The following is a 13,400-nucleotide window of genomic DNA, read 5'->3' on the forward strand; positions in this document are numbered from 1 at the left end:
AGTGTACTGTGCTGCTGGGTGGTATGCATGGTGTATATAGGTTACTGTATGCTGTAAGATGGCTTGTAGGGTGTATATAGGTTACAGTGTGCTGTAGAATGGAGTGTTTTGTGTACATAGGTTACTGTGTGCTGTAGGGTGAAGTGTATGATGTACGTAGGCTACACTGTGCTGTCGGATGGAGAACATTTATATACGTAGGTTACAGTGTGCTGTAGGGTGGAGTGTATTGTGTATATAGGTTTCTGTATGCTGTATGATGGTGTGTATTTTGTATATCGGTTCATGTGTGCTGTAGGATGGTCTTTATGCGTATGCTGTATATAGGTTAATGCGTGCTGTAGGATTGTGTATATAGGTTACTATGTGCTGTAGGATGGGGTGTATGCTGTATATAGGTTAATGTGTGCTGTAAAATGGTGTATATAGGTTACACTATGCTGTAGGATGGTGTATATAGGTTAGTGTGGGCTGTAGGATGGAATGTATGGTGTATATAAGTTACACTGTTCTATAGGATGGCGTGTATGGTGTATATAAGTTATTTGTTGTAGGGTGGAGTGTATGGTGTGTATATAGGTTACACTGTGCTGTAGGATGGAGTATATGGTGTATAGTTGTGTGAAAAAGAAAGTACACCCTCTTTGAATTCTAAGGTTTTACATACCAGGACATAAAAACAATCATCTGTTCCTTAGCAGGTCTAAACAATAGGTAAATACAACCTCAGATGAACAACACATGACATATTACACCGTGTCATGATTTATTTTGATCATCAGCAAGTGTTACCACCTATAAAAGCCGAAGTTTTAGCAGTTTGCTGGTCTGGAGCATTCAGGTGTGTGTTAACACAATGCCAAGGAGGAAAGACATCAGCAATGATCTTTGAAAAGCAATTGTTGCTGCCCATCAAACAATTTAAAATCCATCATTCTATAGTGAGAAAGATTTTTCAAAAGTGGAAAACATTCAGGACAGTTTCCAATCTTCCCAAGAGTGGATGTCCCAGCAAATTCACCCCAAGGTCAGACTGTGCAATACTCAGAGAAATTGCAAAAAAACCAAGAGTTACATCTCAGACTCTACAGGCCTCAGTTAGCATGTTAAATGTTAAAGTTCATGACAGTACAATTAGAAAAAGACTGCACAAGTATGGTTTGTTTGGAAGGGTTGCCAGGAGAAAGCCTCTTCTCTCTAAAAAGAACATGCAGCACGGCTTAGGTTTGCAAAGTTGCATCTGAACAAACCACAAGACTTCTGGAATAATGTCCTTTGGACATACGAGACCAAAGTGCAGATGTTTGGCCACAATGCACAGCGCCACGTTTGGCGAAAACCAAACACAGCATATCAGCACAAACACCTCATACCAACTGTCAAGCACGGTGGTGGAGGGGTGATGATTTGGGCTTGTTTTACAGCCACAGGACCTGGGAACCTTGCAGTCATTGAGTTGACCATGAACTCCTCTGTACACCAAAGTATTCTAGAGTCAAATGTGAGGCCATTTGTCCGACAGCTAAAGCTTCGCCGAAATCGGGTCATGCAACAGGACAATGATCCCAAGCACCCCAGCAAATCTACAACAGAATGGCTGACAAAGAAAAGAATCAAGGTGTTGCAATGGTCCAGTCAAAGTCCAGACCTCAGCCCGATTGAAATGCTGTGGCTGGACCTTAAGAGAGCTGTGAATAAACAAATGCCCACAAAGCTCAATGAACTGAAGCAACGTTGTAAAGAAGAGTGGGCCAAAATTCCTCCACAACGATGTGAGAGTCTGATAAAGTCATATAGAAAACGATTACTTCAAGTTATTGCTGCTAAGGCTGCGGTCTCAGTCATGTCTGTGACACGCGCGCCCGGCGGGGGGCGCCGCATGCCCAGCGCTAACTATCTGCTATCTGCAGTCTGAGTGAAGAGAGGGAGCTTGCGACGGGAGGGGGCGTGGTTGGGGATTTGCGGGGGCGTGGCCATTACGTCACGTGGCGGGATCGCCCTCATTGGGTGAACCGCCGGTGGGGGCGTGGCCACGCCTCCGTCGCAAGTTTTAAACTCAATTTCATTGAGTTTAAAAAAACTTGCAGCACGGCGCGGCTGCACCTTCCGCGTGAAGGTGCGTACTGGGCCCTTCCCCATTGAGGGGCGGTGCTTACACGCACAGCGCACGCCGCGCCGTGCGCTGTGGCAGTGACTGGGACCGCAGCCTTCAGGTGGTTCTACAAGCTATTGAATCATAAGGTGTACTCAGTTTTTTACACAGGGCTTCTCCATTTTGGCTTTATTTTTGTTAAATAAATCATGACACGGTGTAATATGTCGTGTTGTTGTTCATCTGAGGTTGTATTTACCTAATTTTAAGACCTGCTAAGGAACAGTTGATTGTTATTATGTCCTGATATGTGTACTTTCTTTTTCACACAACTGTATACAGGTTACACTGTGCTGTAGGATGGGGTGTATGGTGTATATAGGTTACACTGTGCTGTAGGATGGAGTGTATTGTGTATATAGGTTACACTGTACTGTAGGAAGGGGTGTGTATGGTGTATAGGTTACACTGTGCTGTAGGATGGGGTGTATGGTATATATAGGTTACACTAAGCTGTAAGATGGAGTGTATTGTGTAGGGAGGGATGTATGGTGTATATAGGTTATACTGTGCTGTAGGATGGGGTGTGTATAGTGTATATATGTTACACTGTGCTGTACGATGGAGTATATGGTGTATATAGGTTACACTGTGCTGTAGGGAGGGGTGTATAGTGTATATAGGTTACACTGTGCTGTAGGATGGGATGTCTGGTATATATAGGTTACACTGTGCTGTAAGATGGAGTGTATTGTGTATATAGGTTACACTGTGCTGTAGGATGGAGTATATGGTGTATATAGGTTACACTGTGCTGTAGGATGGAATGTATGGTGCATATAGATTACGCTGTGCTGTAGGGAGGGGTGTCTGGTATATATAGGTTACACTCTGCTGCAAGATGGAGTGTATTGTGTATATAGGTTACACTGTGCTGTAGGATGGAGTGTATAATGTATATAGGTTACACGATGCTGTAGGATGGGGTATATGGTGTATATAGGTTACACTGTACTGTAGGATGGAGTATATGGTGTAAATAGGTTACACAGAGCTGTAGGATAGTGTGTATGGTGTGTATGGAGTATATAGGTTACTGTGTGCTGTAGGATGGTGTGTATGGGGTATATAGGTTACGGTGTGCTGTAGGATGGTGTGTATGTTGTATATAGGTTACACTGTGCTGTAGGATGGAGTGTATGATATATATAGGTTACACTGTGCTGTAGGATGGAGTATATGGTGTATACAGGTTACTGTGTGCTATAGGATGGAGTATATGGTGCATAAAGGTTACACTGTGCTGTAGGATGGAGGGATGGAGTGTATGATGTATATAGGTTACACTGTGCTGTTGGATGGGGTGCATGGTGTGTATAGGTTACACTGTGCTGTAGGATGGTGTGTATGGTGTATATAGGTTACACTGTGCTGTAGGATGGAGTGTATAGGTTACACTGTGCTGTTGGATGGGGTGTATGGTGTATATAGGTTCCACTGTGCTGTAGGATGGAGTGTATGGTGTGTATAGGTTACACTGTGCTGTAGGATGGTGTATATAGGTCACACTGTGCTGTTGGATGGGGTGCATGGTGTGTATAGGTTACACTGTGCTGTAGGATGGAGTGTATAGGTTACACTGTGCTGTAGGATGGGGTGTATGGTGTATATAGGTTACACTGTGCTGTAGGATGGGGTGTATGGTGTATATAGGTTGCACTGTGCTGTAGGATGGAGTGTATGGTGTATATAGGTTACACTGTGCTGTAGGATGGAGTGTATGGTGTATATAGGTTACACTGTGCTGTAGGATGGAGTGTATGGTGTATATAGGTTACACTGTGCTCTAGGATGGGGTGTATGGTGTGTATAGGTTACACTGTGCTGTAGGATGGGGTGTGTGGTGTGTATAGGTTGCACTGAGCACAGTGTAGGATGTTATAACACTGAGGGGGAGGGGACCCTCATAGCTTGCGGCCTTAGTGATAATTTCTGTTGCTATGAGCAGCACCTGAGCTCAGTTACCATGGCAACAAGCAGCAACCTTCCTCACTGCTGCAGCTCTATGTGTATCCATCTGTACACAGTCTGTCTATCTATCTATCTATCTATCTATCTATCTATCTATCTATCTATCTATCTATCTATCTATCTATCTATATATATATACACACACACACACACACACACACACACACACACACACACAGCGTGTCGTTAACCCCTTGTTTACCAATGCACTGCTATATAACAACAAGCAAAGATGACAGCAAAGGGGTTACATAATATATTTAACTAAATAGGAGGTAACACAATGCATATACAGTGTGTGTGTCTGTGTATATATATATCATACATATATGATATAAAATGCATCCGGCGCAATATAGAAATATAACAATTTTAAGGAAGATAGCAAGTTGATTAAGACTGTATTAATTGAAGAAAAATCCGATACTTATAATAATCCCTAGTATCTAAACAGGGATAGCACTAGCATTATATCAATAGTGTGTATATATAGTCAGAAACAGGGATAGCACTAGCATTATATCAATAGTGTATATATATAGTCAGAAACAGGGGTAGCACTAGCATTATATCAATAGTGTATATATATAGTCAGCAACAGGGATAGCACTAGCATTATATCAATAGTGTATATATATATATATATAGTCAGCAACAGGGATAGCACTAGCATTATATCAATAGTATATACAGTATATATATAGTCAGCAACAGGGCACCCACAAAACAAAATACAAAATAAGGGTAAAGGAAGGGTGCATACTGTCCAAAAAGATACAGAAAAAGGAATAAAGGGACAGGCAATCCTATATGCAAAAAAGTGACATTTATTGACAACGTTTCGGTCCCACTGGGACCTCTCTCAAGGAGAAAGTGGGGACTGAAACGCTGAGTCAATACATTTCACTTTTTTGCATATATGAGTGCCTGTCCCTTTTTTCCTTTATATATATACACACACACACACACACACACACACACACACACACACACACACACACACACACACACACACACACACACACACACACACACACACACACACACACACACACACTCACACTCACACTCACACACACGGAATACCCTTATGTACCATAAGTTCATTGGAATCAGTTCACACAAATAAGCTAGCAGATCTGACACACATATGCACACACAGGGGGTCATACACTAAGCAGTGATAAGTGGGTTTTCTGGGTGCTATGCACAAAGCAGTGATAAGTGCTTTTAAGTGAGATACACGCCTTTATAGCGTGATACTGCCTGCTGTGAGATTCACAAAGCAGTGGTAACACTGCAGTATCGTGCTATAATGGCATTTTCCCCACTTAAAAGCACTTATCACTGCTTTGTGAATCTCATAGCAGACAGTATAACGCTATAAAGGCATTTATCTCACTTAAAAGACTTATCACTGTTTTGTGAATCTCACAGATGGCAATATCACGCTACAATGGCTTTTTATCTCACTTAAAAGCACTTATCACTGCTTAGTGCATGACCCCCACAGTCTGGTAGCATGGCACATGGCAGAACTACTGTTGCACACTCCTGCTAACTCACGCCACTGCTATGGTTGCCCTGCTGCTGTGTACACACTCACACTCGCTCACGCCACTGCTATGGTTGCCCTGCTGCTGTGTACACACTCACACTCGCTCACGCCACTGGGATGGTTGCCCTGCTGCTGTGTACACACTCACACTCGCTCACGCCACTGCTATGGTTGCCCTGCTGCTGTGTACACACTCACACTCGCTCACGCCACTGCTATGGTTGCCCTGCTGCTGTGTACACACACACACTCGCTCACGCCACTGGGATGGTTGCCCTGCTGCTGTGTACTCACTCACATTCATGCTGACACACCCTGGTGAGCTAGTGGCCCAGCTTCTGAACACACTATCACACTAAGTCTGGCTCATTCCAATGGTATGGTTTCCCTGCTGCCAAGTGCATACTCACACTCACTCTGACTCACCCTGGTGGAATAGAGGCCCTGCTGCTGCTCCCACTGGTTCTCTGTGCCCCCGGCCTGTTCAGATTGTTCTGTCCCGGGTACGGAGCGGTCCCCGGCACACTCTGACTGCGAGAGAACCCGGCACTTCCCCTGATGCCCCCTCCAGACCTGCCTCCTTCCCCCGCTCTGCCCCACCCTGTTCCCCCTCCAGTGAACGTACTACTCTGTCTCAATCCTGGCGGGTGAAGAAGGGGAGGAGGAGGGGGAAGCACGGTGGGTGGTGGCCCAGGTGGCACCTTGACCTTCTGGGATGCCAGGATGGCATTGGAGGCTGCCCTAGTGCTGTTGACCAGGAGGCACTGAGGGCAGGAGCAGGGCAACCCCGAGCCAGACCCCACCGGCCATGACTGAGACTTGGGTATGGAGCCCATGGTAAGAGGGTATGCTAGGTCCATGCGCCTCCTCAGCCGGCGCTTGCGGTGGGTCTGGCGGTTGACCTGGCACATGCTCTGGAAATGCACCAGGTAGCAGAAGCCCAGGGTGGTGAGGTCCAGCCATGGGTGCTGCTTCTCGTAGGCGTTCTGGATGGCGATGCAGATCTCGGTGTCATAGGGGGTCCAAGAGCCCGCATCATTCTCCCACTCCCACACAATGCCCTTCCCCGGAGAGGAGGATGGCTCGAAGAAGCTGCGTCTCACAGGGCGGATGGTCCCTGCCCGAGAGGGGGGGAAGAGAGGTTAGAGACCATAGCCCATCCAGTCTGTCCATTCAACTGCAGGTGACATAGTAACACAGAGACCATGGGCCCATCCAACTGCAGGTGATAGTATGACACATAGTCCATTCAATCTGGCCATCTAACTGCATGTGACATTATGACACATAGTCCATTCAGTCTGGCCATTCAACTGCAGGTGACAAAGTGACAGATTGAGACCAAGGGCCCATTCTATCTGCCATACTAATGGAGGGGACATAATGAGACACAGATATATAGAGGCCATCCAGTCTGTCTATCCAACACAGCATGACACAGTCACACACAAAAACGTAGAATCTATTCACCCTCGGGGTAACAGTGACATACATAGAGGCACATACATGCAACCATGAGGGTGACAAACTAACACATACAGACATAGGAACCATCCAATCTGCCCCTTGTATAATATACAGAGACAAACAATCCACCCAATATGTTTGGATGGTGAAATAAAAGGAGACGGAGATGTAGGTCCCATCCACTGCAGAGTGACATGGTGACACACATCGGGCTCATCCAATCTGTCCCTTTCAGCCCAAGACAACATGTTGACACACTGACATAGAGAAGGTATCCATGACCCACACAATGCCTCACACCACGCAGTGATGCAAGAGCAAAAAGGGACTCAGGGTCCATGAACAACCTCTCCTATATGCCCTGGTGCACAAACTGCGGGGACCTATATAGCCCAATGAGTCTGTCACTGCATGGTGACACTGTGACACAATGGCATGTAGGATCTATAAATCTGCCCTTCCCACCAACACCTGACATATTAAACATCTGAAAGTGGAAATCCTTTCATCATAAGAAGATATTTTGCACTTTAAATACTAAAATGCAGCCATGCTTATTGGGAACACTGATTCCTCTTCTCTCTCCGTCCTTTCTTCCTCTCCCCCCCACCCCCTCTCTCCCCCTCCCTCCCTCTCCTCTGTGTCTGCGGTCACAATACAACAACAAGCAGAGAAGCAATTAATAATCCTGTTAGGAGTATGTGTGCTGTGTGTGAGATGGATATGTCCCCATGGGCTGCCCAAATTAAATAGTCCCTGGGCAACAGTGTCTGCATCAGGCCTCAGTGATACACTGCAGCAGGCAGGCAGGCACTGTGCTACATTGTGCAGGAGCATCCTCCTCACTGCATCATTTCCACCCCGTACCTCTGCAACCCGTATTCACTATGCGGATACGATGCTGCCAGTGTGCCAAACACCTATTGTGCCCGTGAGTGCGTCAGCTTGTGGTTTGGGGAGATACGATAGGAGGAGTTACACGATACACAGGTTTTAATGTCACGTATCACATTCTGCATTTCTCTGCGTCATTTCTCTGCTGCCTAACGAAGCCCTTCTAACTTAATTAACAAGGAAAAGAAAGTTACAAAGAAATCAGGAAAGCAAGTAAAAGCATTTACTTTGTACGGGGGTACTGTAAATTACCTGATTTTATTATACCTGGTGTGTGTTTGTGTGTGTGTATACACACACACACACACACACTTCAGTTCACATTATTGCAAGGGGTTGCATAAAAATGGCCACTACTGTAAGAATGGTATATATTATCGGTCAAAATATTATGTGTGTGTAAATATATGTATGTGTGTGTGTGTGTGTAAATATGTATGTATGTATGTTATATATATATATATATATATATATATATACAGCAGGTAGTCCTCGCTATCCAACGTTTCACTTTACAACGAATGGCATATCCAGCGCTTTACAATCCAACACTACGGGCCGTTTTTCGACGCCTGAATGCGTTATCCAACGCTCACCGCCACTGATTAACATCGGACTCACTTTACAACGGTTTCACTATCCAACGCTACTTCCACGATGCATTCCGGTGGATAAACGAGGACTGCCTGTGTATATATATATATGTATATGTATATATATATATATATATATATATATATATATATATATATATACACACACAGTGGTCGACAAATCACCAAAAAATCTAACGCAGAACAAAAAAATCTACTCGCCACCTAGTACCACACGTGTGCTGCTTGTGCCAATAGGAGCTCGCCACGATGTTAAATCCACTCGCCCGGGGCGTGCAAATGTATAGGTTTGTCGAACACTGTATATATATATATATATATATATATATATATATATATATATATATATAGTGTTCAGAAAAACGGGACCCCTTTTATTTCTCAGCATATCTTGCAGAAAAATCACTCAATTTTCATGATAATTTGAGCAATTCTAGGTCTGTCACAGTGGATTATTACATTGAGGAGTTATTTGATGATCTAATAAATATTCTTTGGAATTGGTGACTGCGTGATGACCTCATCAAGTACATAGTTCCAAAATGGTGTTGAGCGCAGAAGATAAGCACGTTATAAAGCGCTGGAGACAGAAAAAATGATGGCCCAAAATGCTTAAATAAAACCTATCCTGATAAAGGACGGGCGCTAGGAGGACAGAAAAAACTCATTGGTAAAACAGCGTATCGTTCAGGAGTGGGAGCAGCTGGATCAGCGCGTTACCGATTATGCAATCACACAGCGGCGTTCTCATCTCCGGGCGCACGTTTCGGCAGCAGGAGGAGAACATTTTGAACACACACTTTGAACTCAGAACGTTATAGTAATCTTAGTGTTTCAGATTAGATTACAGCAGTTTAACACATTTACGGGCTACGAAAGAAAAACTCCTATTTCTCGTTTAATGACCACGAACCTCCCGCAGCGCATCTGCTACTTGTTGACATAATACAGTGACATCAATTTAGTTACCATCAGTTGATTCTCTACATTGTGCTTCTTATAAAGTGCTAATCTACATAACCGACCTACAATTGTGCACATTTTCATGGGGATTGAGCGAGAAATATATCAAATATAATGAAAAACGAAAGCGGTCCCTTTTTCCTGAACACGATGTATGTATGTATATATATATATATATATATATATATATATAATTTTATATATATTTATATATATATATATATATATATATATATATATATATATATATATATATATATATATATACCTGCCTAAGACATGCAAATGAGCATACAGTTATATTTCCATTTGCTATATATATATATATATATATATATAAATATCCGTATATAGTAGCCCTGTGTCCATCGCTCCCCCTAATACCCCATACCTGTGTCCTGGCGGTACTGGTGCATGGTCTGCAGGTCGATGACATAGGGTGTGAGCTGAGCGTCCACCTGTCCCAGGCCCACGCGTCCCCTGCCGTCCTCCCGCAGGGCGCTCTCGATGTGGTGGCACACAGTGGCCGTGTAGGGTCTCCAGCGCCCGTGCTCGTTCAGCCACTCCCAGACCACCACGCGGGGAGGGGCCCCCTGACCCCCGAAACTCTGCCCGCTGACCGACAGCAGGACCCCCGAGCGGAACATGGCAAGAGGAAGAGGGTGTGTGGTGGCTAGAGTCCGGAGTCCCGATGGCAGCCAAACATGGTGACTGCAGGGGGCGGGGTTAGAAGAGGAACAGCCCTTGCAGATCTGGACTGCCCCTGAGGAGCAAGTAGTTCAAATGCTGGATGACTGCCCTTTAATTCGAACTACCTTTGGACAGCGTGTCTGAGCCAGCTCTGCGAGTGCTAAACCCAAGCGGGGATGCTGAATGAGGGTGTTCACGTTGAGGTCACGTCTCTTCCTCAGTCCTCTTTTATAGAAGCCAACGAGCTCCACGTGCGTATCCTCCCCAATTGTTAAACATGCCACCCTCACATAAGGGCTACTTGCCCCCCAAAGAGTACGTAGGATGCTGGATGGAGGGGTCCCCCCTCTCCCTGGGAAATGGGCAGAGGGGGGCTGTGAGAAGGCACAATGCCACCTATATCCACCAAACTGATACTGAAGTGTTAGCTCTTGGGCCCAGAGATCTGTCTCACTCCATGTGACTTTATCTGTGGCAACAGAATCCTGTAATAGACAGAAGTAAATAAGTATATATATATATATATTTATGGTGGGTGAAAAAGGCGACAGAAAACCTCCACCGTTAGACTATAGCCAATAAAGAATATCACTTGTGAGAACATTCACATGTCTTAGACAGGTCTGCAACCCTGCCTTTCACCATTATCACCTAGCATACAATGCTCCCACTGTAGCAAGGGATTCTGGGAAATGACATGCAAATGAGCACACAATGTGTTACCTTTTGCCTGTAATCCCTTTACATGGAACCCATATAAACAAATGCTCTGCTGTTCACACAGCTTTTAAGCACAGCATGGGATTAGATGCAAAGCCAGTCAAACCACTCACAGTGGTTGCAGACCTGTCTAAGATGTGAATGTGCTCACAAGTGATATTCTTTATACTGTATGTGTATATATATATATATATATATATATATATATATATATATATATATATATATATACACACACACATACATACACACACACACACACACATATAGAACTGATTATACTGCCAGTGGTATATGTACATAATTACAACACTGTGAATACTGGTAGTACTCATATAAATACAATGCTGCTTAAACTTCCACAGTTTATGCACAGACATAATATAATATATACAGTGCTGCATTTAGTTAACCCTTTTGCTGCTAGAGGGAGTGTGCATGCCCTCTGGCAGCAAAAGGGTTAAACTGTTATTATATCTGCATTTCCATGTTGACATAGTTATGTACATACAGTATAATATGCAAAACATCATAATCTGCTAGTGCAATAAATGCATAATTACAGCTTTCCCGCACACGCAGATAGATAGATAGATAGATAGATAGATAGATAGATAGATAGATAGATAGATAGATAGATAGATAGATAGACACAGATAGATAGATAGATAGATAGATAGATAGATAGATAGATAGATAGATAGATAGATAGATAGATAGATAGATATACACACAGAGATAGATAGATAGATAGATAGATAGATATACACACACAGATAGATAGATAGATAGATAGATAGATAGATAGATAGATAGATAGATAGATAGATAGACACACACAGATAGATAGATAGATAGATAGATAGATAGATAGATAGATAGATAGATAGATAGATAGATAGATAGATAGATAGATAGATAGATAGATAGATAGATAGCAATAACAGACAGATAGAATATATAGATAATTGTGTAACTGGGTATACTACCAGGGAGAAGAGGAAAGATATAGAAAGATACATAGAGTAGTATATAGTGCTTGCCTTTGCTGTATACTCAGAGTGCTATATCCCTGGTAAATGAATCAGTCCATGCCTGGTCTTCTGGATATCGGGTGCTGACTGCAGATCTCGGGTACTGTGTGCAGTATGGGTGTTGTGTGCAGATGTTGGGTGCTGGGAGCGGATGTGGGGTGCTGGGTTCAGATCTCGGGTGGTGGGTGAAGATGTGGGGTGCTGTGCAGATGTGGGGTACTGGGTGCAGATGTAAGGTGCTGTGTGCAGATGTGGGGTGCTGGGAGCGGATGTGGGGTGCTGGGAGCGGATGTGGGGTGCTGTGTGCAGATGTAGGGTGCTGGGAGCAGATGTGGGGTGCTGGGAGCAGATGTGGGATGCTGGGTTCAGGGTGCAGGTGTGGGGTGCTGCGTGCAGATGTGGGGTGCTAGGAGCAGATGTGGGGTGCTGCGGATCCTGGGTGCTGGAAACAGACAAAGAAGACTCCGGATTCTTCTGCCACCTTCTGTCGCCTCTCCTGGTAACTGTCTTCTCTCTCTGCCACTCTCCTTCTTTCCCTTTCCCTGCTGCCTGTCACTTAATTAATTAATTTTCTCTCCATCTCCCCCCTGTCAATGTGTATATGTTTCTCTCTCATCCTTTCTCTGTCACTCTCCTTCAGTCTCTCTCTCTCCCCCCGCTCTCTCTCCCCCCTGTCAACTGTTTCTCTCTCAGTCTCTGGCTGTCTCTCTGTGTGTCCCTGTCTTTTCTTCCGTTTCAGGTGGTTCCTTCTGACAGTCTCCCAGTGTCTCTTTCTCTCTCTGCATCCCTCTTTCTGTGTCTTTCTCTCTCTGTCTCTCAGCAGTATTAGGTGCAGCCTCTGCAGTTCCTCCAGAGACAGGGAAATAATAATAGTGAATAACCAAAAAAGAGAAGAGAGAGAGGGGGAGGGGGGGGGGGGGGAGAGGAGAGAGGGAGAGGGAGAGAGAGAGAGAGAGAGAGAGAGAGAGAGAGAGAGAGAGAGAGAGAGAGAGAGAGAGAGAGAGAGAGAGAGAGAGAGAGAGAGAGAGAGAGAGAGAGAGAGAGAGAGAGAGAGAGAGAGAGAAGGAGATAAAATAAGAGACACTGAGATACATGAACTCACAAAGAGCAGATATACAGATGGAGCAGATGTTATTGCACACGTTAGCGCTGTGCGTTGACGCTGTCGCATTATTTAACAGTAGCACTATTGAAAATATTAGCTAAGGAGATAGCACGTTTTATTCTTTGTGTTATTTGGTATGTTAACGTGCGTTAACAGGGGTAATAGTGGTTACATTTGTATGTTCAATGTGCTTTAGAACAGATATATATATATATAGATAGATAGATAGATA

General features: G+C 44.2%; 1 protein-coding gene across 1 annotated transcript in view; it reads right to left on the bottom strand.

The window, feature by feature from the left end:
* DTX1 (deltex E3 ubiquitin ligase 1) overlaps nt 1-12,932 on the bottom strand; it is a 34,367-nt gene extending 21,435 nt beyond the window's left edge. The window contains exons 1-3 of the mRNA XM_075568846.1: nt 12,073-12,932; nt 10,011-10,794; nt 6,108-6,798 (exon numbers count right to left, since the gene is read on the bottom strand). Coding sequence (XP_075424961.1) covers nt 6,108-6,798; nt 10,011-10,266 — 947 coding nt within the window. The 5' untranslated portion in view covers nt 10,267-10,794; nt 12,073-12,932. The remainder of the gene's footprint in view (nt 1-6,107; nt 6,799-10,010; nt 10,795-12,072) is intronic.
* Between the last annotated feature and the right edge of the window lie 468 nt (nt 12,933-13,400).

This window comes from Ascaphus truei, chromosome 13 (assembly GCF_040206685.1).
Source record: "Ascaphus truei isolate aAscTru1 chromosome 13, aAscTru1.hap1, whole genome shotgun sequence".
Lineage (NCBI taxonomy): Eukaryota > Metazoa > Chordata > Amphibia > Anura > Ascaphidae > Ascaphus > Ascaphus truei.